This window comes from Rattus norvegicus, chromosome 3 (assembly GCF_021556685.1).
Source record: "Rattus norvegicus strain SHRSP/BbbUtx chromosome 3, alternate assembly SHRSP_T2T, whole genome shotgun sequence".
Taxonomy (NCBI): Eukaryota; Metazoa; Chordata; class Mammalia; order Rodentia; family Muridae; genus Rattus; species Rattus norvegicus.
In genome coordinates this window covers 133,073,310-133,097,096 of record NC_141536.1, presented here as the reverse complement: position 1 = coordinate 133,097,096, position 23,787 = coordinate 133,073,310, and the positions used below count along the sequence as shown (strand labels likewise).

At 43.7% G+C, this 23,787-nt stretch overlaps 2 protein-coding genes across 6 annotated transcripts in view; one reads left to right on the top strand and one right to left on the bottom strand.

The window, feature by feature from the left end:
• Cfap61 (cilia and flagella associated protein 61) overlaps positions 1 to 7,571 on the bottom strand; it is a 278,953-nt gene extending 271,382 nt beyond the window's left edge. The window contains exons 1-3 of one of the 4 annotated variants that reach the window (XM_087652242.1): positions 7,520 to 7,568; positions 5,607 to 5,710; positions 3,007 to 3,158 (exon numbers count right to left, since the gene is read on the bottom strand). In XM_087652242.1, coding sequence (XP_087508368.1) covers positions 3,007 to 3,149 — 143 coding nt within the window. In that variant the 5' untranslated portion in view covers positions 3,150 to 3,158; positions 5,607 to 5,710; positions 7,520 to 7,568. 4 annotated transcript variants of the gene reach the window in all.
• Positions 7,572 to 7,640: 69 nt separating this feature from the next.
• Positions 7,641 to 23,291, top strand: Crnkl1 (crooked neck pre-mRNA splicing factor 1). 2 transcript variants are annotated; one of them, XR_015680202.1, is made up of 14 exons: positions 7,641 to 7,807; positions 9,184 to 9,336; positions 9,830 to 9,921; positions 10,714 to 10,872; positions 11,483 to 11,649; positions 13,902 to 14,080; positions 15,246 to 15,416; positions 16,470 to 16,661; positions 17,283 to 17,342; positions 18,092 to 18,172; positions 19,517 to 20,327; positions 20,383 to 20,954; positions 21,565 to 21,813; positions 22,948 to 23,288. XR_015680202.1 is itself a non-coding variant. In NM_053797.2 (14 exon segments), coding segments are annotated over 14 exon segments (2,073 nt in total). In that variant the 5' UTR covers positions 7,671 to 7,756; the 3' UTR covers positions 23,125 to 23,291.
• The last annotated feature ends 496 nt before the right edge of the window (positions 23,292 to 23,787 follow it).

Genomic DNA, 23,787 nt, shown 5'->3' with positions numbered 1-23,787 from the left:
GCTGAGACCCAAACACCAATTCTCATGCCTGCGTCTCACGTGCTCTCAACTGCTGGGACATCTGCCCTTGTCCTTATTTGTCTTATGCCTCAGTGAGTTCACATGCACTGAGGTCTGCCAGAATCCAAGGACTATGGTGCCATAGATATTGCTTCATTTTCCACTAGGTCCGTATCCCTCCTCCCCCATCATACGCCCTCTCTCAGTAGTTTCTTCAAGGGACTTCCCCAGCTGAATAGTCACATTTCTTCTGGTTCTAGTGACTGTTTTGTGTTATAGAAAATTTGGGATGGTACCACTAAAAAATATGTAAATCCAGGCATGCTGGTGTACACAGTAGTCTTTGCGTCCAAGGCCAGCCTGATCTACATCGTGGGATAGATATCTCAGAAAAGAAAACTGCTGACAAAAAGGGGGGGGGGGACTTCCATTGGAAACATGTAAGTTTAAAGCTGTCATAGTTCCATCAAGAAGGCAGTATTTTGTAATTATACAGTGGCTTTTTTATTCATAGTAATGTTTTTTGTCCTTGAAGTATATTAACCATGAAGTAGAATATTATCTACTATTAAGAGAGCAATTCTAGGGGATCTAGAGAGATGGCTCAGTGGTTAAGAGCACTGACTGCTCTTCCAGAGGTTCTGAGTTCAATTCCCAGCAACCACGTGGTGCTCACAACCATCTGTAATGGGATCTGAAGCCCTCTTCTGGTGTGTCTGAAGACAGCAACAGTGTACTCACATTAAAAAAAAAGGGGGGGGGGGAGCCATTCTATGTTTTTGGAAGAGATCATCGGTAGCAAATCTCTTTTCCCTGGTTCTATTACTTTAAATATATGCCTTCATGTTTTTGCTTTGTTTTTTCATCAACATGACCATCTTAACCACTGCACTAAAGACTTCTGTCCATACACATGTATTCTGAGTATGGATATGTGTGAGAGTTTCCTCTCATCTTACATGATTTTAATACATTCTTCATTGTATGCCTTTCTCTTCTCTTAGCCTTGTTGTATGAATGAGGTCCCCCAGGGCTCTAGTTCTCAATACTCCCGGCAAGCTGGTAGTATTGTTCCGGGAGACTGGAAACTTTGAGGCATCTGACATCGCTAGCAGAAGTAGGATGCCTCGGAGGTTCTATCTGCCTTTAGTTGTGACCAGAGCTGTCTGCCCCCTGCCCTGCTGAGACATGAGTAAGCCATGCTACAAGCTTCCACTCCATGCCCCTTCTACCATGATGGACATCTGTACCCTCTAGAACTGTGAGCTCAGATAAATCTCCCTTCTCTCATGTCACTTCTGCCTCAGATTTTGTCACAAAGAAAAGAAAAGTAACTAGAACCCTTCCCCTCTTTTACTGCTGGAGTATAAATTCTACTCCATTTTCTCCTCTACAAATCCTACACTACAATCTGTAGGCCTATTGTTTTCACGATGATTGTAACTAAATGAATGAATTATATACATTTTCAAACAAAACATTTACCTTCTGCATGTGTAACAAACCACTAAAAAAAACTTACAGACTTAAGGTAATGACTTATGACTGGTCTGTGATTCTTTGATTTTGTGATCAGAGTCAAACGTGGCTGTGGCTAGAAACTGAAGACTCAGTGACTGAAAAGGCTGACACGACTGGCTGGCAGGAGATGGTGGCTATGGGCTGAGCTGAGGCTGTCATGGACACTCACCTGTGGCTATGGGATTTAACCATTATCAGCATGGCACCTGAACTCTGAGAGGGAGAATTACTAGAGACTTAGGAGAAGTTGCAGGATTCTCTGTGCCCTGGAAGCCACAAAGTCTCACTTCTGCTGCTTTCTATGGGTTGCCCAGAACCATGCTTGACTCCATGTGAAAAGGCACAACATGGGGGCATGAACATGGGGTTGTATATCACAGAGGTGAAGTACAACCTTATGAGATATAAAGCAATAGGCTATGTAATATTTTGAAGAAAAATAAGGACCTGATTGAAAGGTTTTTATTCCTGGGCCTACAGAGGGTTTAGATAGATAGACAGAGAGATGGATGGATGGATGGATGGATGGATGGATGGATGGACAAACAGACAGACAGATGTGTTAATATAAGTGATCGACACACACATATACACACACAACACACAACACACACACACACACACACACACACACACACACACACACACATACAAACAGGCAGAACAAAAACTTTGAAGAAAAACATTTATTCATTTATTCACATTTCAGTTTAGAAGAACAGTGGTGGTTAAGAGAAACCTGGGCTCGGTCACTTCTGTAAGCCTGACCCTCAACAATCGTCCCATCCTCATCCATCAGATGGGAGCAATAGCAGGTAGCTCAGAGAGCGGTCGGGGTAACTCAATGACATAGTCCTGGTAGGCACAGAGCCTGCCGTGCAGTAAGTTCTCCATACATGATCATGCTAATAATGTAGCCCAACTGACTGTATTCATGAGCGGGGCTGGTGAGGTTTCAGCTCAAGTCTGCTTGACTCTAAAGCCCATGAGAAGTCTTCAGTTTACACACCATTAGAGGACACGGGGGTTGGCTATCCCCTAGATTTCTTGCTAGGCATTTTCTACTGTGCAGTGAACTACCATGAGCACAAGGGAGTGGGGTCCCTTTTTGTCGCATGATACTTGTTTTTTTTTAATATGTATGTATGTATGTATGTATGTATGTATGTATGTATGTATGTATTATGTAGTATTCTGCCTGTACACCAGAAGAGGGCACCAAGATCCCATTACAGATGGTTGTGAGCCACCATGTGGTTGCTGGGAAATGAACTCAGGACCTCTGGAAGAGTAGTCAATGCTCTTAACCACTGAGCCATCTCTCCAGCCCCACGATAAAGTTTTTAAATGGTGGCTGTTTCCTTGCTGGGGATTGAGCCCAGGGCCTTATGCATGCTGGCCAAAAGCTCTGTCTCTAAGCTACATCTCCCCAGCCCCGCAGTAACGCTGACAAGCATCCTTGAACTTACTTAGCTATGCACTTACAGCAGATAGATGATGTTGAGCCTCCCAAACAGCTTCTGAGTAAATTTTCTGATGAGAGTTTTGATACAGAAGATGTCCTGGGATTCTGTTCTTCGGCAATGTACCACCTCAACCTTCCCTCTGGGAGAAGTAAGGATAGACATTTTTCTCTCCTGTGCTCGAGAGAGAGAGAGAGAGAGAGAGAGAGAGAGAGAGAGAGAGAGAGAGAGAGGTCCATTGTTAATCTCAGATGGCAGGCTATCTCGATTACAACATGTATGACATTGGACAGTTACTTAATTTCATGTGGTCAGAGTAAACCTGTGTAGGGGGACTCGGGGATTCAGGGGCCATATTTTCTTGGGTGGGTGGCTATAACAACTGTCATTGCAAACCTGCTAAAATGCTGCTCTCCTAGAAAATGAACTGAGAACTGGCCTGTCTAGAACTTCCTACAACTATTTTAAAACTGCTTTACATATTGAAATGGATTATTAACAGACTTGACCCACTGTGGCAGCAATACAGTCGTCTTATAAGGAAAATATTGACATACATTCCAAGTAAGAGTTTACCCTTATAAAACTGAAACCCTAAAAGACAGCAATCTTAAGAGGTTTAATGAGACAAAATAAAGTCTAAACAAGAGAGCATCTGCTTCTTTAAACAATTTTCCTGAGGGGTCACCATGTTTTGGAACCCTGGGTTCCAAACCCATTCCAAGCCATAGGCTTTAATGTTTTGGAAATGTCTCCCCAAAAGCTCATGTATTAAGGGTTCAGTCAACGACTTGTGCTCTTGTAGGGAAAGAACTCTGGTCCTTTGCTGTCTTCCTTGTTGCTTTGTGGCCACCATGAGGTGAACAGACTTCCACTGTCCTAAGTTCCCATCATGATGCTGCCAGAGGCCCACAGCAACAGGGCTAGGTGAGCATGGCCAGACAGAGTTTTCCAGAATCAAGAGTTTAAATCAACCACATTTTCTTACAGGCTCCTTACTTTTGTCCAAAAAGTGGAAAGCTAGAAAATCTATCAAAGGCTTGAGGAGGTCCGTCACAGAGAGTTGCTCTCTGTACTACGCACATCTTCCCCACAGTCTTTCTCAGCAGAACCCTCTAATGGCTGCAGCGGCAGAGTGTCAGGGGTCCAGAGATTTTGGGGGAATTCTACCAACAGCAACAGTAGCCCACAAAATGGTTTCAATTTTCACTTAATATCTTGAAGCTTGTCTGCCTTTTCTTTCCATCTCTTTCCCCTTCTGCTCCTCCCTCCCTTCTCTTCCAAGGGCAGAATCATTACATACTAATGGATCAACTGAAATCAGGGCAGTCAGCTTGGCAAGGTCACAGTGCCTCAGAGAACAACACGAAAGCATGCTGTACGCAACTCTTAGCCTCCTGCACCGATGACCACGGTTCTGACTTGTAGCACGCAGTTGATCTCTGCTGATTTTAAATCATCATATGGATGGAATTATATAGCATGTGTGATTTTTTTTTTAATCACAAGATGTACCCCGTTACTTTCTTTTTAAAGCTTAGATATTCCAAAGAAATTGAATGCTGCAGGGCCCTGAAATGGACTGTGCTCATCCCCTGTTGAGGAAACCAAAATTCAGGGAAAGAAGGGGCTTGGCCGAGGCCATACACATGTGGTCAGAATAAAAGCGCTGGCCTCTCAGGCCAGCACTGCCTCTGCCATTCCCCACGATGGGCTCTCTGGGCAAAGGGCCCCTCTCGTCATTGTTCCCCAGGGCTTCAGATCAAAGCAGTACTGGTTTTCCTTAACTGCGAATCTTCAGTGAAAAGTCTAAGATGGAGTTAACTAGACCGTGAGAAGGCAGCAGGGCGGCAGGCTGGAGTCCTCACGCGGCCTTCCCACCACCAACTTCACAGGCTTACAGAGCAGTTTTATCAGCACCTTCAAGGCCAACATAGCTCCTGGGGATGGCTCTATGTTGCTCAAGCTTATAGAAATTAAGAAGCATCAAAAATGTCAATGTATTCATTTTTTAACAGTTTTACAGTAAGTGAGCAGTGACGCCGGCCAGCTGTTTCCGTAGCCCAGGCATTTAGCAAGCTCTGTGAGCTGAGTGCAAGAGGACTTGGGCTTTTCATAGAGCAGGGTGGGAGAGAAGCAGGTCCCCAAGTGTGATGTGATCTGTGTGTGCAGCGTTGGTGTTACGGTGACTGTGGTGGTTAACTAGAGGACTTGTGCTGTTCCTAGCTCCGCCCAGCTGTTGCCTAGTGGAACCACGGACTCAGAATAGAAGTACTTCATGTTACAAACCTTGGTATCTAGGTAACATCACCAAACCTGGGATATTAGCTTACTCTTCCCCATTCTCTCTTATTTTAGCAGCTATTAGCCTGACAGGTAGTTTTACATTAGGAGAGTAGCAAAAAATAATCTCAATGTATTTAATGTCTGGGAAAAAAGATGATGTTAAATATTTGGATGACATAGTTTAGAGCTGTGGCAAATATTTTCATATTGGCTATACTCATTTGTAGTTTGAAAAGATTGCGAAAAAAAGTTTAGAAAGGATAGGTGTGATGTCATGACATATTTTTCCCCAAATACTAGAGTTGGGCAACTATGGAAATTCCCTTAAACAATTACCTGTTACCAGGTGTGGTGGTGCCGCCTTTGATCTCAGTACTTGGGAGGCAAACACAGGTAGATCTCTGGGGGCTTCCAGGCCAGCCAGGGCTACACAGTAAGACCTTGTCCCAGAAAATGAACAACACCAAAGACAAACAGACAAACAAACAAACAAACAAATCACCATCACCATCACTACCAATAACAAAAATTCATAAGGACTAAATTAATCCTCTAATAAAGACAGAAGTTTAAATGCATGACACTTAATAAAAGTCACCAATCTGAAGAGATCTATCACTCCAACCATCTACCAAGACCTACAGAGACATTAAAAAACAGGCCAACCCATCCCTGCTACCTAAGTCCAGTGTCGCTACTCTCTCATCCCCTAAGGCTCAGGGGATCACTGTCGGAGAGGAGGCAGTATGTGAGAGCAGGAGGCAGTGGATGACTACAGAAAACATCTGGACACAGCAGCAGAACACAAAACCTGTGCAAACTCAAGCCAGACCAAATCCCCACATGGAGAGTTAGGCACAAATCCCATACCTGGCAGCAGAGAAATTAGCCATTTTTAGCTGCTGGAAAGCATGAGTTTTCTCTAAGAGTCTACCATTCTGGTAAGTTGACCAGGCTCCAATGGAAGACCACATATCCAAAAATATCTGGGCAACACAAATTGGTCTTAAAAGGTTGAAAACCAAAAGGACACAAAGTTGGGTAGATAGGGAATGGGGTAGATCCCGGGGAAAGCTGGAGGAGTGACTATGATTAAAATGCAAAACTCAAAGAATTTTTAAAAAATGCTTACAAAAATGAGTATTGGGCTGGAGAGATGGCTCAGCGGTTAAGAGAACTGACTGCTCTTCCAGAGGTCCTGAGTTCAATTTCCAGCACCCACATGGTGGCTCACAACCAACCATCTGTAATGGGATCTGATGCCCTCTTCTAGTATGTCTAAAGACAGTGACAGTGTACTCATATAAATAATAAATCTTTAAAAAAATTAAAAATTGAGTATTGGCAGTCAAAGGCTCAAGGGGAGAAGGATGAACAGGCAGTACCCTGAGGATCTTAATGGCTTGGAACTCTGTAGATTATAGAAACAGCAGACACAGACTATCTTGCCTTTGTCCTAAATCTCAGACAGTACAAGGGTGAACTGTAACAGCCTTTAACTGATAATGTGTCAGTGTAAATTCACCAATGCTGACGATGAACCACCGTAGGGGTGGGAATGGATCGTAGAAAGCCCTTTGAGGGTGGGGAAAGAGGGAGTAGGAGAAGCTCACCTTCCCAATTTTACCGTCAATCTCAAAATTTTTATTTAAAAAAATTATCTTAACTATATGCTCAGTAACTCTGTTTCTGAATGTACGTCGGATAGTATACATACTAACATCTAGCGAGCACTTTACATAGACAGATTTTCTCTTTAATCTTAAGGAAATAGGTATTTCTCTCATTTTATAGCCAAAGGATAACAGAATTGAAATAATGAAAACAAATTTACAGACTAAAAATTTGGTTTTTGTACCAAATGTACCAGTTTCTGTAGATGCTTTGCTACTAATTTCCACCTTTCTCTAACATCTTGTTGCAAAAATACCTCTATTTAAAAAAAAAAAAAAAATCCACGTTTCAAGATCATTAACTTGGCCCAATCGCGAGGAAGCCCGAGACGAGGGGGCGGGGACTCAGAGACTACAAATCCCAGCATGCACCGCTGCCCTGGCAGCTGCTTGCAAGGCTGTGGTTTCCTCCGCGCTCTTCCCTTCTCCCTCTTGTTTCCACTTCCGAGATGGGTTCCTACGCCCCTTGTCAGGTGCCACTACCTACAGCTGCACGCATCTTAGAGACGGACCTGGGTGAGCCCTCGCCGCCCGAACCCCATGTCCCTGCGGCGCAGCCCGCGCTATCCACCTCACCCGCAGTCCCAGCAAGCGGCGCTGCTCCTCTGAGGACGCGCACACGGTTGCTACGGAAACGACGCGGCGTTTCCCCTGACTGGTGAGGCGGTCAAAGGTCGCCTTGGCAAGTTCCGGTTCCGGTTCCGGGATCTAGTTTGTTGTGGGCTGGCTCTGTGGTGCTGGCCGCGGGATTTTGAGGCGTGTATCTGAAGTCCGGGTGTGGGCCAGGGTCGCTCGCGTTCCGCGGCTACAATCATGGCGGCTTCCACGGCAGCCGGGAAACAGCGGATTCCTAAAGTGGCCAAGGTAAGCGACCTCGAGGAGCCTCAAGCACAGCATCTGTGGTGTGGGGCACTAGAGATTCCGGACAGAGATCTTTGTGCCCTGGTCCAAGAAGACAGGTGGTCCATGGTGAGGTGGCACGGGGTCTTGTCACTCCGAGTTCGTCTCGCGTCTGCCCAGCCTTCGTTCCAGGGTGGTATTTTTGTGATGCAAAGCATCAGTTCGGTTCGGTAAACTCATTGCTTTTCCTAGTCTCTGGGGGTCCCCTACTTTTACTCGAGGCTACAGTGCTCCAATAAAACTGGAGGAAGGGCGAAATAGCAACCTTGATAGATGTAGCCTAGTCCCGTAGACTATGCTATAGGCAAGAACCAGAAGGGTGCCAGTAAACTTGAGGGTAAGCTTTGTGAAGGAAGCTAACACTTGAAGGCTGCGTCAAAGTTAGGCAGTGGAGGGGATGGGAGAGGACAGGCTCTGTGCAATGGCATCATTTAGGTTGGACAGTAAATTATTCTATTTCCAACGGTGGCTGATACTTCACCAATGCTTAATGAATATCAAGTCTTGCACTTAGCCATTGCATACAATCTTTCTCTGGTTTGATTCTTCTAGGGCCTTTTGGTCTTGAGACAGGTTCTTATTTCCACATGTAATTGTAAAAATCTAATGTGGTAGCTTTTCCCCTGCATCCTGAGTCATAAAAACCATGGTATGTGTCCTGGCTAGATTTTTTGACAGCTCGACACAAGCTCAAGTTATCTAGAAAGAGGAGTCTGGACTAAGAAAATTCATCCATAAGATTGCTTGTATGCAAGTTACTGATTGGTGCAGAGGGCCCACCCTACTTGGGCAGTGCCATACCTGGGCAGGTGGTACAGAGTAGTATGTAAGAACAGACTGAGCTTAGCTTGTATATCAGTCATGCCTCCGGCTTCCTGCCCTGACTTCCTTTCATGATGGACTCGTGGTCCAGTTGTGTAAGCCAGTCAATCAGCTCTCTCCTCTGCGGGTTGTTTTTGTTGGTGTTGTTCTATCACAGCAGTAAGAAAGCAAATTAGAACAGTATGTTTGCACTCAGGGTCCATCTACCTTGAACACGTTTGACTTGTGGCTACCGTGTTGGAACTAAAGCGCTTACAGGCTATTGGTGGAGACTTTGTAAAAAGAACAGTTTCAGTTGGCCTAAAATGTCATGGAAAACCAATTTGTCCACTCGAGGGGTTAGAGGAGTTAGTTCTCTGAGCAGGTGATAAAGAGGAAGTGGTACGATTTTCCCCCTGCCCCCGGTTCTGTCTCATGGAGAATTGAGGGTGTCATTCAAAGATGGCATCTTGGACTCATTCTTAGATCTTGTGTGGAGAACACTACCCAAAAGCAGGAATGTCTCTTTGTCCTAAAAGGTGAAGAACAAAGCACCAGCAGAGGTGCAGATAACCGCAGAGCAGCTCTTAAGGGAGGCTAAAGAAAGAGAGCTCGAGCTCCTCCCACCCCCACCTCAGCAGAAGATCACAGACGAGGAAGAACTAAACGATTACAAACTACGGAAAAGGAAGGTGAGTCTGTTAAGAATGCACTGCGTACGTCTGTCCAAGTCGCCCCCCACAGTAGGAGCGAGGGCCTGGGAGAGAACTCTGAAAGGGCCTATGTGATCGGACCTCAGGCTAGTATTTGGGATTATTTAATGCACTAATATCGTGGAAGTCATACGTAAAATTCTACGAGTTACCGAGCACTTGAAGGTAATGTTAAAAGTTGTTTCAACATTCTTATTCTTAATGAGAGTAGAATTTATTAAAGCACTCATTGTTAATTGCTACGGAGAACAGCAAAGCGTTCTAAAAGACACACCTTACATTTTTCTTGATGTCACCATAAACTTTAGAGAAACACCTGTCATTGTCCCCCTTCTGGAGGAAGGTTCTTGTTCCTCAGCATCTAGGATATATTTTCTCTTAGAAAGAATAAAATGAGTGCTGTATATTACAAGGGGGAAGCAAAGTCATTTTCTCTTTGATACACTCTCTTCACTCCCCTTTTGCCTTTCAGACTTTCGAAGATAATATAAGAAAAAACAGAACTGTGATTAGCAACTGGATCAAATACGCACAATGGGAGGAAAGTCTGAAGGAAATTCAAAGGTAAAGTGCCACGACTATAGTAACTGTCTGCAAAGAGTGTGCAAGCCAGCGTGTGAGAGCTGGGAAGAGGAGAGCAGGGAACTGTGCCGTGTCAGCAATTTCCAGCTTCTTTCCAGGGAGCTCTCTGAGGCACTCACTGGGAAGGACAGTCAAGGGGGTGTCTCAGGAGGTTCTAGATGTGGGTCTTGCTGCTAGTACTCCTGTCGCTAAGAACAGTGTTTTGTCTGTTTTCTGTGTTAATTGGATATTGTTTCAAATATAGGAGTGTTCTCCTGAAATCTGTTGTCAAGATAAAAATCATGGTGGCCTTCACTGCCCGTTGACTAGCCTTTCTACCCTCGTACCCATGTTCCACTGTGACCATGTCCTTGCCAATCCTGAGCACATCATTGCTCATTACTGTGCCATTTGTTTGCTCTCTGCCTTGACCCCTTGAAGGCACCTTTTCTTCACCAACCTTGACTTCTGAACAAACTGCAACTATCTCTCCCATTCTCAGTTCCAGGAGCTCCTGCAGCTTAGCCTGTTTCACCAAACATTGCCATTTCTCTCTCTGCTTCCTGTCCAGACCTTGCCTATGCTGCTTATAACATTATGAAATAATTACATGCTGTCTCTCCTAAGGACTGTGCAGTAACTTGAGAACATCATTGCTTTTCCTCTTCTTATGACTAGAAGTTGGCCCATGATAGGTGCCTTTACAACAAAGGAGGGCACTGCAGCTACTGTGAGGTAGCTGTTGCATATCTTATAGGTGCTGCCTTTGATGCTCTCCATATCTCATTGGTTAAGGGCCCGATCCATATACGAGCGTGCTTTAGATGTCGACTACCGAAATATCACACTCTGGCTGAAATATGCAGAAATGGAAATGAAGAACCGCCAGGTCAACCATGCCCGAAATATCTGGGACCGTGCCATAACAACCCTGCCGCGAGTCAACCAGTTCTGGTAAGCTGCTAATTGCACAAAGCAGTCTTCACGAACTAGCAAAGTACCGCTTGGCTTGTGTATGGCTTTTATTTGCAGTTATAATAATTGTATATGTTGAATATTATATTCTACTTTTTTAAGAATATGCTATTTTTTAATGTCCCGTAATCTATGAGTCATAATTCTAATGTTCCATAGCTATGTAATCAGACTTAAATGTTTAGTACAACTTTTTACTCATAAGAAACTTCTTAATGAAGCCTCCCTCCCCCATGGTTAATTCTTTTTCAGGTTTATTTTTAATAAGAAAACATTTGCTTAAACATCTTGGAAAGATAAAACTTAAAATCAGCCAGGCATTGGTGGCACACACCTTCAATCCCAAGAATTGGGAGGCAGAGGGAGATGGATATCTGAGTTGGAGGCCTGCCTGATCTACAGAGTTCCAGGCTAGCCAAGGCTACAAAGAAACCCTGTCTTGAACAAAACAAAACAAAACAAAAAACCGTAAAATCTTTGCATTTAACAAAGCATTAGAAGTGTCAGAGTGAGGGGGATCGATCACTCAGGCTTTGCTTTTCCTGAGTCCTTTGACCACAGCAGGCGTGTTTGAATGATTCCGTGTCAGGTACAAATACACGTACATGGAGGAGATGCTGGGCAATGTTGCCGGTGCTCGTCAGGTGTTTGAGCGCTGGATGGAATGGCAGCCTGAGGAGCAGGCCTGGCACTCCTACATCAACTTCGAGCTGAGATACAAAGAGGTGGAGCGGGCCCGCACCATTTATGAACGCTATATCCTTTGAATGAGGGATTACTGGTACATGGCTGTCATGGGTGTCTACCTCCCAAAAAGATGTCACAGTAAAGATGTAGCTATTAACGTGATGCTGGGGGGCAGGAAGGCAAGTTTCGTTGCTTTCACAATTTCCTTTAGGGTTAGAAATTAGATAAAAATGTGTAGACTGGGTCATTTGAGTCTTTTCGGTGATATTGTGGGTTCGTTTTTGGTTTTTGCAGTCTTGGCTGCTAGAACTAGAGGTCTGTGTTGATCACTAGCACTACTTTATTTTTATGATTTATTATTAATTATATATGAGTACACTGTAGCTGTCTTCAGACACAGCAGAAGAGGGCATCAGATCCCATTACAGATGGTTGGGAGTCACCATGTGGTTGTTGGGATTTGAACTCAGGACCTCTGGAAGGGCAGTCAGTGCTCTTAACCACTGAGCCATCTCTCCACTACTAATGGAGGTCATCCAGAGGTTCACTGCTTACTAGCTGTGACTCCAGCTAGTAAATGACTCCAGAGTCATCCAGTTCCTTGAGCCTTTGTGTCTCTTCTAGACAAGAAAAATTAAAACTAAATATGGTGAAGTCTGAGTATATGCCCATGGATAGAGCATGTGCCTAGCATATTTTGAGGCCCTGAGTTTAGGCTTCAGCACTATAGAAAACAGGCCAATGTTAGCAAGTATAAGACGGGGTTTGCGAAGGCACTGTTATACAGACCTCTGATGCTCATCACCCAGAGGCGCCCTATTTACAAATTGCCACACTTGTTAAAATTTGTTTGGAGCTCTCAAATTAATAATTGCTGTGCTTTAGCAGCCATTCGTAGACATGTATGGAACAGCGAACATTTTGTGTCGCTCGGCATACGATTCCTAGCTGAAGTCCATTTCAGCGGTATATAGTAATGCCTGAGTGTGAAGGCAGGAGTGACCCAGACCGTGTCCACAAGGAGCTCTCTCCCTCTCTGAAGCCACCCTGAAGCAGCTGCTTGACGCTCTGAACCGCATCACACATAAGTAGACGACATAGTTGACCAAGGCCTGTGTTTGGATCCACAGCACACATGTAAAAAGCTGCACCAGCATATATGTGTAACCCCAGTACTGGGGAGGTGGGGCAGGGGGATCACTCAGGCTACTAGCTAGCCAGTCTAGGTGAATAAGCTCCAGGCTCAGTGAGAGGTCCCTTATCAACTAAGGTGAAGAGCAATGGAAGAAGATACCTGATGTCAGCCTCTGGCCTTTCGCCCCCGTGTGCACAGACACCCCTGCCCTTCCCCCACACACACAAGAAAATAGGCTGTGCTGGTTTTAGAATTTAACACTGTGTTCTGTGGGAGATGTGTGCACATCCCTCCTAGGATCAGTGGTTTGACTTTCAGGGACTGAGGAATCTTACTGGCTTTCCAGAACTTCTGTAAGCAGTGAGAACCGTACTATGAACATTAAGATCTCCAGTTGTCTCTACTCATTCAATAGTGGCTTACCAGAGGCTTGAGGAGCACTTGGTTTGTAGTAGATGAGACCCTAAGCACTTAATATTGTCAGTGCTTGTGAAAACTCTCATGTGCAGGAAACTACTCCATCCTACAAGTGAGGAAACTGATTAAGTAACTTGACCAGCGTCTCGGGTGGTAACAGGGGTATTTGACCCAGGAAATCAGCCTCAGAACTGATGTTCTTAACACCTTTGCTACCCTTGAATGTCTTTTCACTGTGGAAATTATTGGCTTCTTTGTGGAAGGCCATGTGCTCTGTTAATCAAATGGCAAGTGAAGACTTTTCTCTTTAGCTAGCAGCTTTCTTTTCGTGGCAGTTTACTCTTTCATTGTGGGTAGACTGCTGTAATGAGCATTTAATGCAGTAGGTACTTTTTATTGACCATGTTCTTTTGGCCAGAAAGTGCTAGTTTCACAAACATTCCCTCACTTAATAAAGCAATGGTGAGTGAAGTTGATGCTATTTTTCCCTTTCCACACATGAAAACCCTGAGACAATCAACTTGTTGAAGATCATATGATTTGTAACTGGTTCAGGTTTTCTTTGGCTTCAGACTGTTTGTCCCATTGCTACAATACTGAGTCAGCCCAGAAGGGAGAGCGAATGAGTAAGGTGAGCCTCGCCTCACAGGTTAGCTGCTAGCCTTCTCTGAGTGTGCTCATCCTGTCGTGTTTTGAATTGTCGGAGTTTGGGAGGTGAGTAAGGCTTGGGTTCTGTGTTGGTGCCTGCTCTTTCCTTCACTCCCCGCACTTGTGCTCGTGCACCCTGCTGTGAAGAACTGGATCAAGTACGCTCGATTTGAAGAGAAGCATGCGTATTTTGCCCATGCGCGGAAAGTCTACGAGAGAGCAGTTGAGTTTTTTGGGGATGAGCATATGGACGAACACCTCTATGTGGCCTTTGCTAAATTTGAAGAAAATCAAAAAGAAGTAAGTCTCAATGAATTCATCTCCGTTTTATTTTATTTGCGTATCCACAGAGAAAATGTTTTCTAGATACAAAAACAATTTAATACAGAACAGCACACATTTATTGCTGAGCTCTCCATTGGAGCTGAGTGGTCATGTACAACGACTGTCTTAATTTCACTCTGCTTTGTGTGAAAATTACACCTTTAAATATGAATACCTGGAGTTGGGTGTCTTAGCACATGCCTCCAATGCCACCTCTCAGAAAATTGATGATTGACTCAGGCTGAGGCAAAGCTTAACTTTGAAGCCAGCATAGTACATAGACCTTATCTCGAAAACACAAAAGTGCATGTGTAGCCTCTTGAGAGCCATTTGGTATCCTGATTCAAGGGTCTTAGGGATAATGAGCTGGGGAGGCAAAGAACCAGTGCCCTCAAGCAGAGGAAACAACGTACAATGGGAACACAGATTGCCCCACAGATACGCCAGTTCCTTTCTTCCATGGTGTACACAGAAAAGAATAGAATTGGAGGGGTCAGATTCTCTCTAGGAGCCACAGATTAGAGGGTTTTCAGTGGGACAGTGACCTTCTGGCTAGTTTATGAAAATATTTTGGAGCAGGGTAGGGGCATAGCAAGAGCAGAGGCGGGGTGGGGGAGATCTGAGGATGAAGCTCCGTGGAAGAGCACTTGTGAGCCTCAGTCGAGGTCTGGGTTTGATCATCAGCACTAATTACCAAGGAGCAGGTGATAAAACCGGGAATCCGGTGAGATTTTTCAAAAGTTCTCAGAAAAGGAGGTGGTCAGTAGCAGGAGAAAAGGGCAGTTGTGAAGAAATTAAAAGTCGGTTGACACTTGTTCAGAGAGTCAATGAAGCAGAGAACAGGAGAGGAACCAGAACAGACTCGTGGGGCTTTGGTCATGAGCAGGCATGCCATGAAGGTGTTGCCTACCAGCCTGAAAAAGGACCCAGGATGGAGAAGCTTTATGACAATATTACATATGGAAGCATTAATATAGATCTATAAATGTAGAGCTATAAATACAGAATTATTATATTAAATATGAATCTTTTCTGATTGAAGCCTCAAAATTTAATTTATAAGTAATAGGTTGTAGTTATTTTCAAGGCGTGACTAAAATGAGATTATGTTTTAGATGATAATCTTCCTACCTGCTTTTAGTTTGAAAGGGTACGAGTTATCTACAAATATGCCCTGGATAGGATTTCCAAGCAAGAGGCCCAAGAGCTCTTTAAAAACTATACCATCTTTGAGAAGAAGTTTGGTGACCGGAGGGGTATAGAAGACATCATCGTGAGCAAACGGAGATTCCAGTATGAAGAAGAAGTGAAGGTGGGCACTGCTGTAGATGGTTCATGCTGTTAGAGGTCTCTGGGCTGGTGCACGTGATAGCAAGTGGGGCTACTGATTACTCTCTCGATGACGCCTCTAACAGACTTGAGCTGTTTCAGGCAGATTAGAGTAAACGTGGCTGGTGGAAAGGAGAGCAAGCCATACTTGGATTTACTCTGCCATTCCCAGGTGCAGACACCTTTAACTAATAGCAAGCTGAAGAAATGTGGGTCCTAACACTTGGGAGATAGAGGCAGAAAATTGTTAGTTCAAGGCTAGGCTAGGTGTCATATCAAGTCTATGGCTGAAAAAAAAATGTGGCATTTATTTGAGCTCATTTTTGGAGAAGGATGGGAGGGTCAGATGGTTCTAAACACCTGCTCTGCACGAGCAAGAGATCTACAGTAGACAGTCTGTTCTTAAGCTCTGCAGTTTACCAATTTGATTTCAGTCAAAAATAGCAGTGTTTTCTCTCACTGTTCAGTGTATCTTTTGCTTAGTCAGATTGAGATAGCTCCGAGCAAAGGACTAAGTCTGGTGTTAATTACAGTGGTAGATCAGTAAATGTGTTCAGAAAAAAATGACTGTTGATTTAGAGTCTGGTATATACCCATTATAATTTCATTTTCAACATAAGGGTATACAGTCATATGTGTAAAAAAGTACATGTATACAAGTTGAAAGCTATCCACGGTAGCTCAAACCAATGTAGTCCCAGGACTGGAGAGGCCAAGGCAAGATAATTGTCATGAGTTCAAGGCTAGCCTAGGGTGTGGAGTGAGACCCTGTCTCAGAGACAATGGAATGTCATTATCAAGCAGTTCTCATACTTGGTGGCAGCAGAGGAAAGAGTCTCTGCTTCGAGGTCCCTACCTTTTTTGTCCCTTTTGTATGATCTCAGGCATGATGTTTTAAAAATGAGATAGCAGGTAAAGATCTAAAGGAGAAAATTACTAAAATATAGAAAGTTTGGTGTCTCCTTACAGTTCTGACAGCCTGTGAAGTCTGGCTCTTGGTTCTGTGTTTATCGGTTAAGCTGGGGTCTTTTTCTAGGCTAATCCACACAATTATGATGCATGGTTTGATTATTTACGCTTGGTGGAAAGTGATGCAGAAGCGGACACTGTGCGGGAAGTCTATGAGCGAGCCATTGCCAATGTGCCACCCATCCAGGAGAAGAGGCACTGGAAACGCTACATCTACCTCTGGGTTAACTACGCACTCTATGAAGAGCTGGAGGCCAAGGTGAGAAGGCGAATGGGGGCAGCCATGAATACCTTTCTTACCCCAGCATCATGACCTTGCCTGCTCTGTGTATTAACCGATAGCTACAATCTTTGAGACAAACAGTTTTAAATTTTTTTGGGGCCCTAGCAACCAATTTACATCATTCAAACCATGCCTGTTAAGACATAGGGGTGTTTTGTTTTAAAACTTTGAGGCACAGTAAGATAGATAACATTTAAAACTTGAAACAACCAGTGAAGCAGTTTAATTACTTATAGTTCCCCAATTTGTGTTTTATCACAAATAAAGATTAGGGCCAGATTGTATATTTTTGCTTTTGGTAAAAACCAAGTGGCATTTCCAGAAGCCAGTAATAGGTAAAGACTATCCTCTGTTCATCTGAGACTGTAACATCTTTCTGCTGTCCAGCTAAGGTCTTTCTACATTGATGCATTCAAACATGGCCACATTATTACTCTTAGAAAAAGTTTGATGATCAAAAGTAGTTGCTGTTTTTGACCATAAATCAATTTTTAAAAATAGTGTCTTGAGAAATGGAAGTCTGTTTTTACTACAGGTATGAAATAAATTGACAAAATAAATATTAGCATTATTTATCTATTTCTCATATTAATACAGGATCCTGAGAGGACAAGACAGGTGTATCAAGCATCTTTGGAACTAATTCCTCACAAAAAGGTACACTTGCTGGATCAAAATCACATTTTATTATGTATCAATTGAATTTTCAAGTGAGTGGCACCATTAACAGTCTATTATGACACGTCAGTAATGCAGTTACCAGTGTAGAAATCCTGAGGAGGGTGGGGATTCAGAGAGGCAGAGTGGAAGAAAGAAGACAGAACACATACATAGGGATTCCAAGTGGGTCTTTTGATAACTGAAAGCTTGCTTGTGTGCTTGAACACATGATGTCTTTGCATATGTTAAGATGTTTACCTCTACCGCATTTCCCAAAATGCAAAACAAAAGAACAGTCCTGCTTTGGAAGTGCTGACTGAGTTGAGGTCTTAGAAACAGGACATTTACCAGCTTATAAGCAGCCCATAAAACATTGAAAGCAGAGGCTGCCGTGCTATGACGTGCGTAGGACGGTATCCATCTAGGTCATCACACATGTGTATATACAGATTTTTATTATATTTATTTATGGGAGGAGGGCTGTGTATGTGCCGTAGATCACTTTGGGAGGAGTGGGTTCTGTCCACCACGAGATTAAATACAAGGGCCATGCTTGACAGCTGGTACTGCCATTCCCTGAGCCGTTTCACCAGCCTCTTGGCGTGCTTTTAGTGTTGATAAATGCCATCTTTGCTTAAAACCAACAAACTGCATCCCTCCTCACCCTGAAATCTTACCATAGCTTAATTTAAATTAATTTTAAATATGCCTCTTAAACCAGATCTTTTTGTGCTTGTGTTTTGTAGTTCACGTTTGCCAAAATGTGGTTATATTACGCACAGTTTGAAATAAGACAGAAAAATCTGCCATTTGCCAGAAGAGCTTTGGTAAGTAAAGAGGATTGGCATGTGTCAATGAGACTTATGAGGCAGTTCAGATCTTCATGCTTACGGTTTGTATGGTTCCTACCGAAAAGAAGCAACGAAGCCGGGTGTGGCCTCCCTGAACTACATAGCAAGACCCCATCTCAAAAAGGAAAAAAAAAAAAAAAAAAAAAGAATACAGCAGCGGGTGGAGCAGCAGAAATGTATCTAGTATATGTAGACTGGGATAACTCAGAGACCATGCTGGGCTTTGAGAATACGTGACTTCTCAGTGCTCATTTGAAGTGGGACATAGATGTGGCCCCTTCTACAGCCATTGAAGGAGACGGGGTAGAAGAAGGTGAACAGGATGTGGGGTGGTATTGGGAAAGGTCTTCTGGGCAAGGTACGACTGCTGCCTCAATCACAGCAGCATCAGTGGCGGACAAGAGACCTGCAGGAGATCAAGCCATCCTGCTAGAACTGGACAGGGTTCCTGGGACGCCACCTCCAGCAAGGGCTATGGACAGCTGGGGACTGCCGAGGGGACGCAGTCATTTGCTTCAGGGGTGTAGCTGATGCTGGGCTTCCCCTGTTCATGCAGGCAAAGTTACCTGTACTCAGTGTGACACGAAGGCGGGCAGAATGTGTTACAGGGGCGTGTAAGCGGGGAGTTAGGGGTGAATATGATCAAGGTACATTGTATATGTGACAAATGTGAACTTGTCAAGAGATACAAAGACAGCACTTAAGCCTGGTGCTGGTGGTGGTGCAGGCCTTCAATCCCGGTGCTTGAGAGGCACAGGCAGGCAAGTCTGAGTTCAAGGCCAGCCTTGTCTACAGAATGAGTTCCTAGACAACCAGAGCTACACAGAGAAACCCCGTCTTCAAAGCAAAACAAAACACAAACAAAACAAAATCCAAGAAATGTCTATAGCTACCAGTTACTAGATCTATCCCCAGGTTAGTAGTCTGAATGCATCTTCCTTATAATTTGTCATAAAATGTCTCAGTAGGATAAATTACTATGTATACATACAATTGGTCTTCAGATTAATTATTTGCTTCCTATGGGTAGTAGTAAGTCAGGTTTTATTCAAAGGTTTGTATGTTTGACATCCGTATTTGTTAGGGGATCTGGGGAGGTATAAAATCCAGTAGTGTGTCATTCTGCAGTAGTGCCTGTAGCTGACGAGGCCCCAGTGTCTGTCATCTGAGTGCCTGGTGAGTGAGAACTGGATGATAGCAGAGCAACAGAAGGCCTGCCAGACTGACTCGAGCACAGGATAGCTTCTAGGACAGAGCCACAAGGACTGAGGTTGAACCGTGCATGAGTGTAACAGTGCTCTTGACCCTTTTATTCTCCAGGGAACTTCCATAGGCAAATGTCCCAAGAACAAGTTATTCAAAGGTTACATAGAACTGGAACTGCAGCTTCGAGAATTTGACAGATGCAGGAAGCTTTACGAAAAGTTTTTGGAATTTGGACCTGAAAATTGTACCTCGTGGATTAAGTTTGCAGAATTAGAGACAATCCTTGGTGATATTGAGAGAGCTCGGGCAATCTATGAATTAGCCATCAGCCAGCCACGCTTGGATATGCCAGAGGTGAGATCCCAAGTTGAATGTATTTTAGATAGTTCTCAAGTATCCCCTTAGCTAACCATGTAAACAAAGTATAAACATGACCCAGCTATTATAATATTATAGTCTTCCCACTCTGATTAGGACTCTGTTGAATAAGAAAGTGAAGAGGGGAGCGTCAGCAGCAATCCCCACACAGCTGACGGGGAAGGAAGGGTAAAGGGGACAAAAGGACAAGCCGGTAAGGAACCAGCTGTAGGCCTCACATCCGGAACACAGGAAATGGGGGTGGAGACTACATAGCTCTGCCCTTAGGGTAGTTTTGCCTAAAATATGATCTTCCTAGATTCTACTGCAGTCCTGGCCTGCCTTCAGTAAAGCCACAGAGAGCACTGAGCCACTGCCAGGACTGCCTGGAGCCTCACAGAAGCCACAGGACTGCCCTAGCCTCCAGTCAATCTTGTACTAACATGATCCTACATCAGGGCAGAGCTTCCTACACGGCTGATCTCACCTGTGGCTCAGTTCCTTTACTCTACTAGACTGACAGCTCCCTCATCCTTGCCCTTTTTTGTCCTTGTGACTGTGGTGGGCAGTTCATGTTTTGAACTCAGGGCTGGAGAGATAGCTGCTCTTCCAGAGGCCCTGAGTTCAATTCCCAACAACCACGTGGTGGCTCACAAACATGTGATATGATGCCCTCTTCTGGCCTGCAGGTGTACACGCAGATTGAGCATTTGTATACATAAAATAAATAAATCTTTAATGTTTTTAACTCAAGTGACAAGAAACTGGTATTGGGGTAAGAACATACAGTGGCTAATTTGGCCTATTTTCTCCCTAAAAGTTAACTCATGGGCAGCATCATGAAAGTACCTGGAATTCTTGACAAGTTTTTTGGTTGTGTTAAACGTTTAAAAAGAAAATGTAAACCTGAATCCAAAGCGTTTTTTCCTATCTAAAATTCTAGTTACATTTTGACAAGCTTCTAAATGCTAGTATTACCACCCACATGCAGTCTAATTGTTGAAAGTCTTGTTCCTGGATATAGGTCAGGATGGCTGAACTATCGGGGCATGTGGCTTTCTTAGTGCTAAGACTGACCCATTATTTTTCTTAGGTACTTTGGAAATCATATATTGATTTTGAGATTGAGCAGGAAGAAACTGAGAGAACACGAAATCTTTACCGACAGTTGCTTCAGCGAACACAGCACGTCAAGGTATCCTGTACCTTTTCAGTAATCTCCCATTTTATTTGTACAGCAGTTTTACTGTTTGTAGGCAGACTATTTTAAATGACTTTCTTGTTCTTAGAATCTGTTGTTCTCAGAGGACTTAAGAATAGTAAGCTTAGGGGCTGGGGATTTAGCTCAGTGGTAGAGCGCTTACCTAGGAAGCGCAAGGCCCTGGGTTCGGTCCCCTGCTCCGAAAAAAAAAGAACCAAAAAAAAAAAAAAAAAAAGTATAGTAAGCTTAAGATCATTGTTTAAGCTGCACATGAATCTCTTGGGAATCGTGGGTTTAAAGAAGTTAAATTTTCAGGGTTGGGGATTTAGCTCAGTGGTAGAGCGCTTGCCTAGGAAGCGCAAGGCCCTGGGTTCGGTCCCCAGCTCCGGAAAAAAAAAAAAAGTTAAATTTTCTCCCAGAATTTTAAAACGATGTCAGACACCTAAAAGCAGAGGACTGCTTCCGTACTGACTGACGCTGAAGCATATGTTCAGTGTATCAGTCTGTGGTACATTCTTAGTGGACGCATCATGAACTGAAGAAACTAACTTTATGACCACTGCTTCTGTCTTCTGGGTGACATAATCTTCTGGGTTTCTTTAAGGTATGGATCAGTTTTGCTCAGTTTGAATTATCTTCTGGGAAAGAAGGAAGTGTGGCTAAATGCAGACAGATTTATGAAGAAGCTAACAAAACCATGAGAAACTGTGAAGAAAAAGAAGAGAGGCTTATGTTGCTGGAGTCCTGGCGAAGTTTCGAAGATGAATTTGGAACAGTATCAGACAAGGAGAGAGTAGACAAACTCATGCCAGAAAAGGTCAAGAAGAGAAGAAAGGTCCAGGCTGACGATGGGGTAAGGGCTCAGTACTGTTTATTCCTCTCATGTCGAAGGAGTAGAAATGCATCTGACTTTGAAATCTGCTTTGAAGAAGTATTTGAACATTCAAAGCAGATGTAGACAGCCTGGATAAGGAGCCCCTTGTAGTCTGGCTACTAGGAAAACAGCCAGGGTTGGAAAATGGGAGGGCAGGGGGGCAAAGACTTCTGAGTGAAGGCAGAGTCTAGGAGTTATATGAAGCCTGCTGTTTGTTGAATGAAGGTGGGGTGGGGTGGGGTGGGGTGGGGTGGGGTGGGGTGGGGTGGGGGAGCTTCACCTTCTAGACAGGAACCAATCTTGAAGCCTTGTAGGGTAGAGCAAGTTTGGTGGGAATCATTGAAAACTTTTATTTATGACTAGAGTGCTGGCATCTCAGACAGGTGGACTTGAGAAACTTAGGTTGATGATGATCCAGTGGATGCTTTTAAAAGCGTAGCAACTGAGGGTTGGAAAGTAGGAGATCAGGAAAGCCTTCATTTTAGGACAATATTTAGAAGTAATATCCATGGTCAACTGGAACTAAGAATAGCTAGGAGTCCAGATAATACACAGCTTTGTGGCCTCTGCTATGAAATATTAAGTAAAAACTAAAATTTTTAAAAATTATTTGAGTGTTTTGCGTGCACAGGTGTATATATATATACCACATGCATACCTGGTGCCCTCAGAGATCAGAAAGTGATGTTGGATCCCCTAGAACTGAAGCTATTGGATGGTTGTGAGCCACCATGATGGTGCCAGAAACCTAACCCAGGTCCTCTGTAAGAGCATCAAGTGTTCCTAATAGCTGAGCCACCTTTCTGGCCCTAAAACACAGTTTTTTTAATATTGTAAGTCATGGCTGCACCTGGGTTGAGCTGCTGTGCTTAGATGTTTAGCTTTCTCCCACTTGGTCCTTCATTCTCAGTGAGCTTGTGTGGTGCTGCAGTAACAGCCTCTGAGCGGCCAGTGGCTCAGCCCTCTGTTCCTTCTACAGCAGGACCTGATGTTGCTTTGTATGGTAACCATGGTTGAATTTGGACTCCAGGTTTCCCAGACACATTCTTCTGAATGAAGCATGCTCCAGCTATGTGTCTGCTCACCTTTTAATTAATGTATTTATTTCTGTAGTCTGATGCCGGATGGGAAGAGTACTATGACTACATCTTTCCAGAGGATGCTGCCAACCAGCCTAACCTCAAGCTGCTGGCGATGGCCAAGCTTTGGAAGAAACAGCAACAAGAAAGAGAAGCTGCCGAACAGGATCCAGATAAGGACATTGATGAGAGTGAATCCTCATCTTTTTAAATGTTATTATTGCTTTGTATAAATTAACAGTTTAGAACTTTGACTTCTGGATGTTTTTATATATTTACCCAGTAAGGAGTTGTTTGACATCTTTGAATTATTTTTTAAAATCTCCTGGGTTAACTATGGATGAGAAACTGCAAGTAAAGGAAATTTTTGTAACAGTTTTGTTACTTGAGTCCAAGCATTTCTAGCATTTGCTCCCACTGTCTTTATTAGATGGAATTCATGTGTGTGTCATCAGCACATACTTTAGGTGGGACTGCTGACTTCTCAGTGCTCAAGGTCCATCCTCTGGGAATAGGCACAGGTTTTTCATGATGGTGTACATGCATCTGAAACTTTTAGCTTTCATATCTCTTTAATTAATTAAAACCAAAAAACTCGAGTTCAGTCCAGTCCTAACACTTCATATGGTGGCTGTACATTTTAGTCGATTTCTCAAGCAGTGGAAGGATGGCACCTCATGTTGGTGATTCCATTAGAAAAGGAATATGCTGATGTCAATCTTGTTCCAACAGCACACCTTCCCCTGCCCCCAGCGCCTTTTTTAGCATCATGTGTCTACTTCTCATAGAATTAAATGGACTTGGGTTATATAGTCTCTAAATATGTGAATTGATTTGTAGTGATTTTTTGACCCCAAGTCTTTATTGGCTTAGT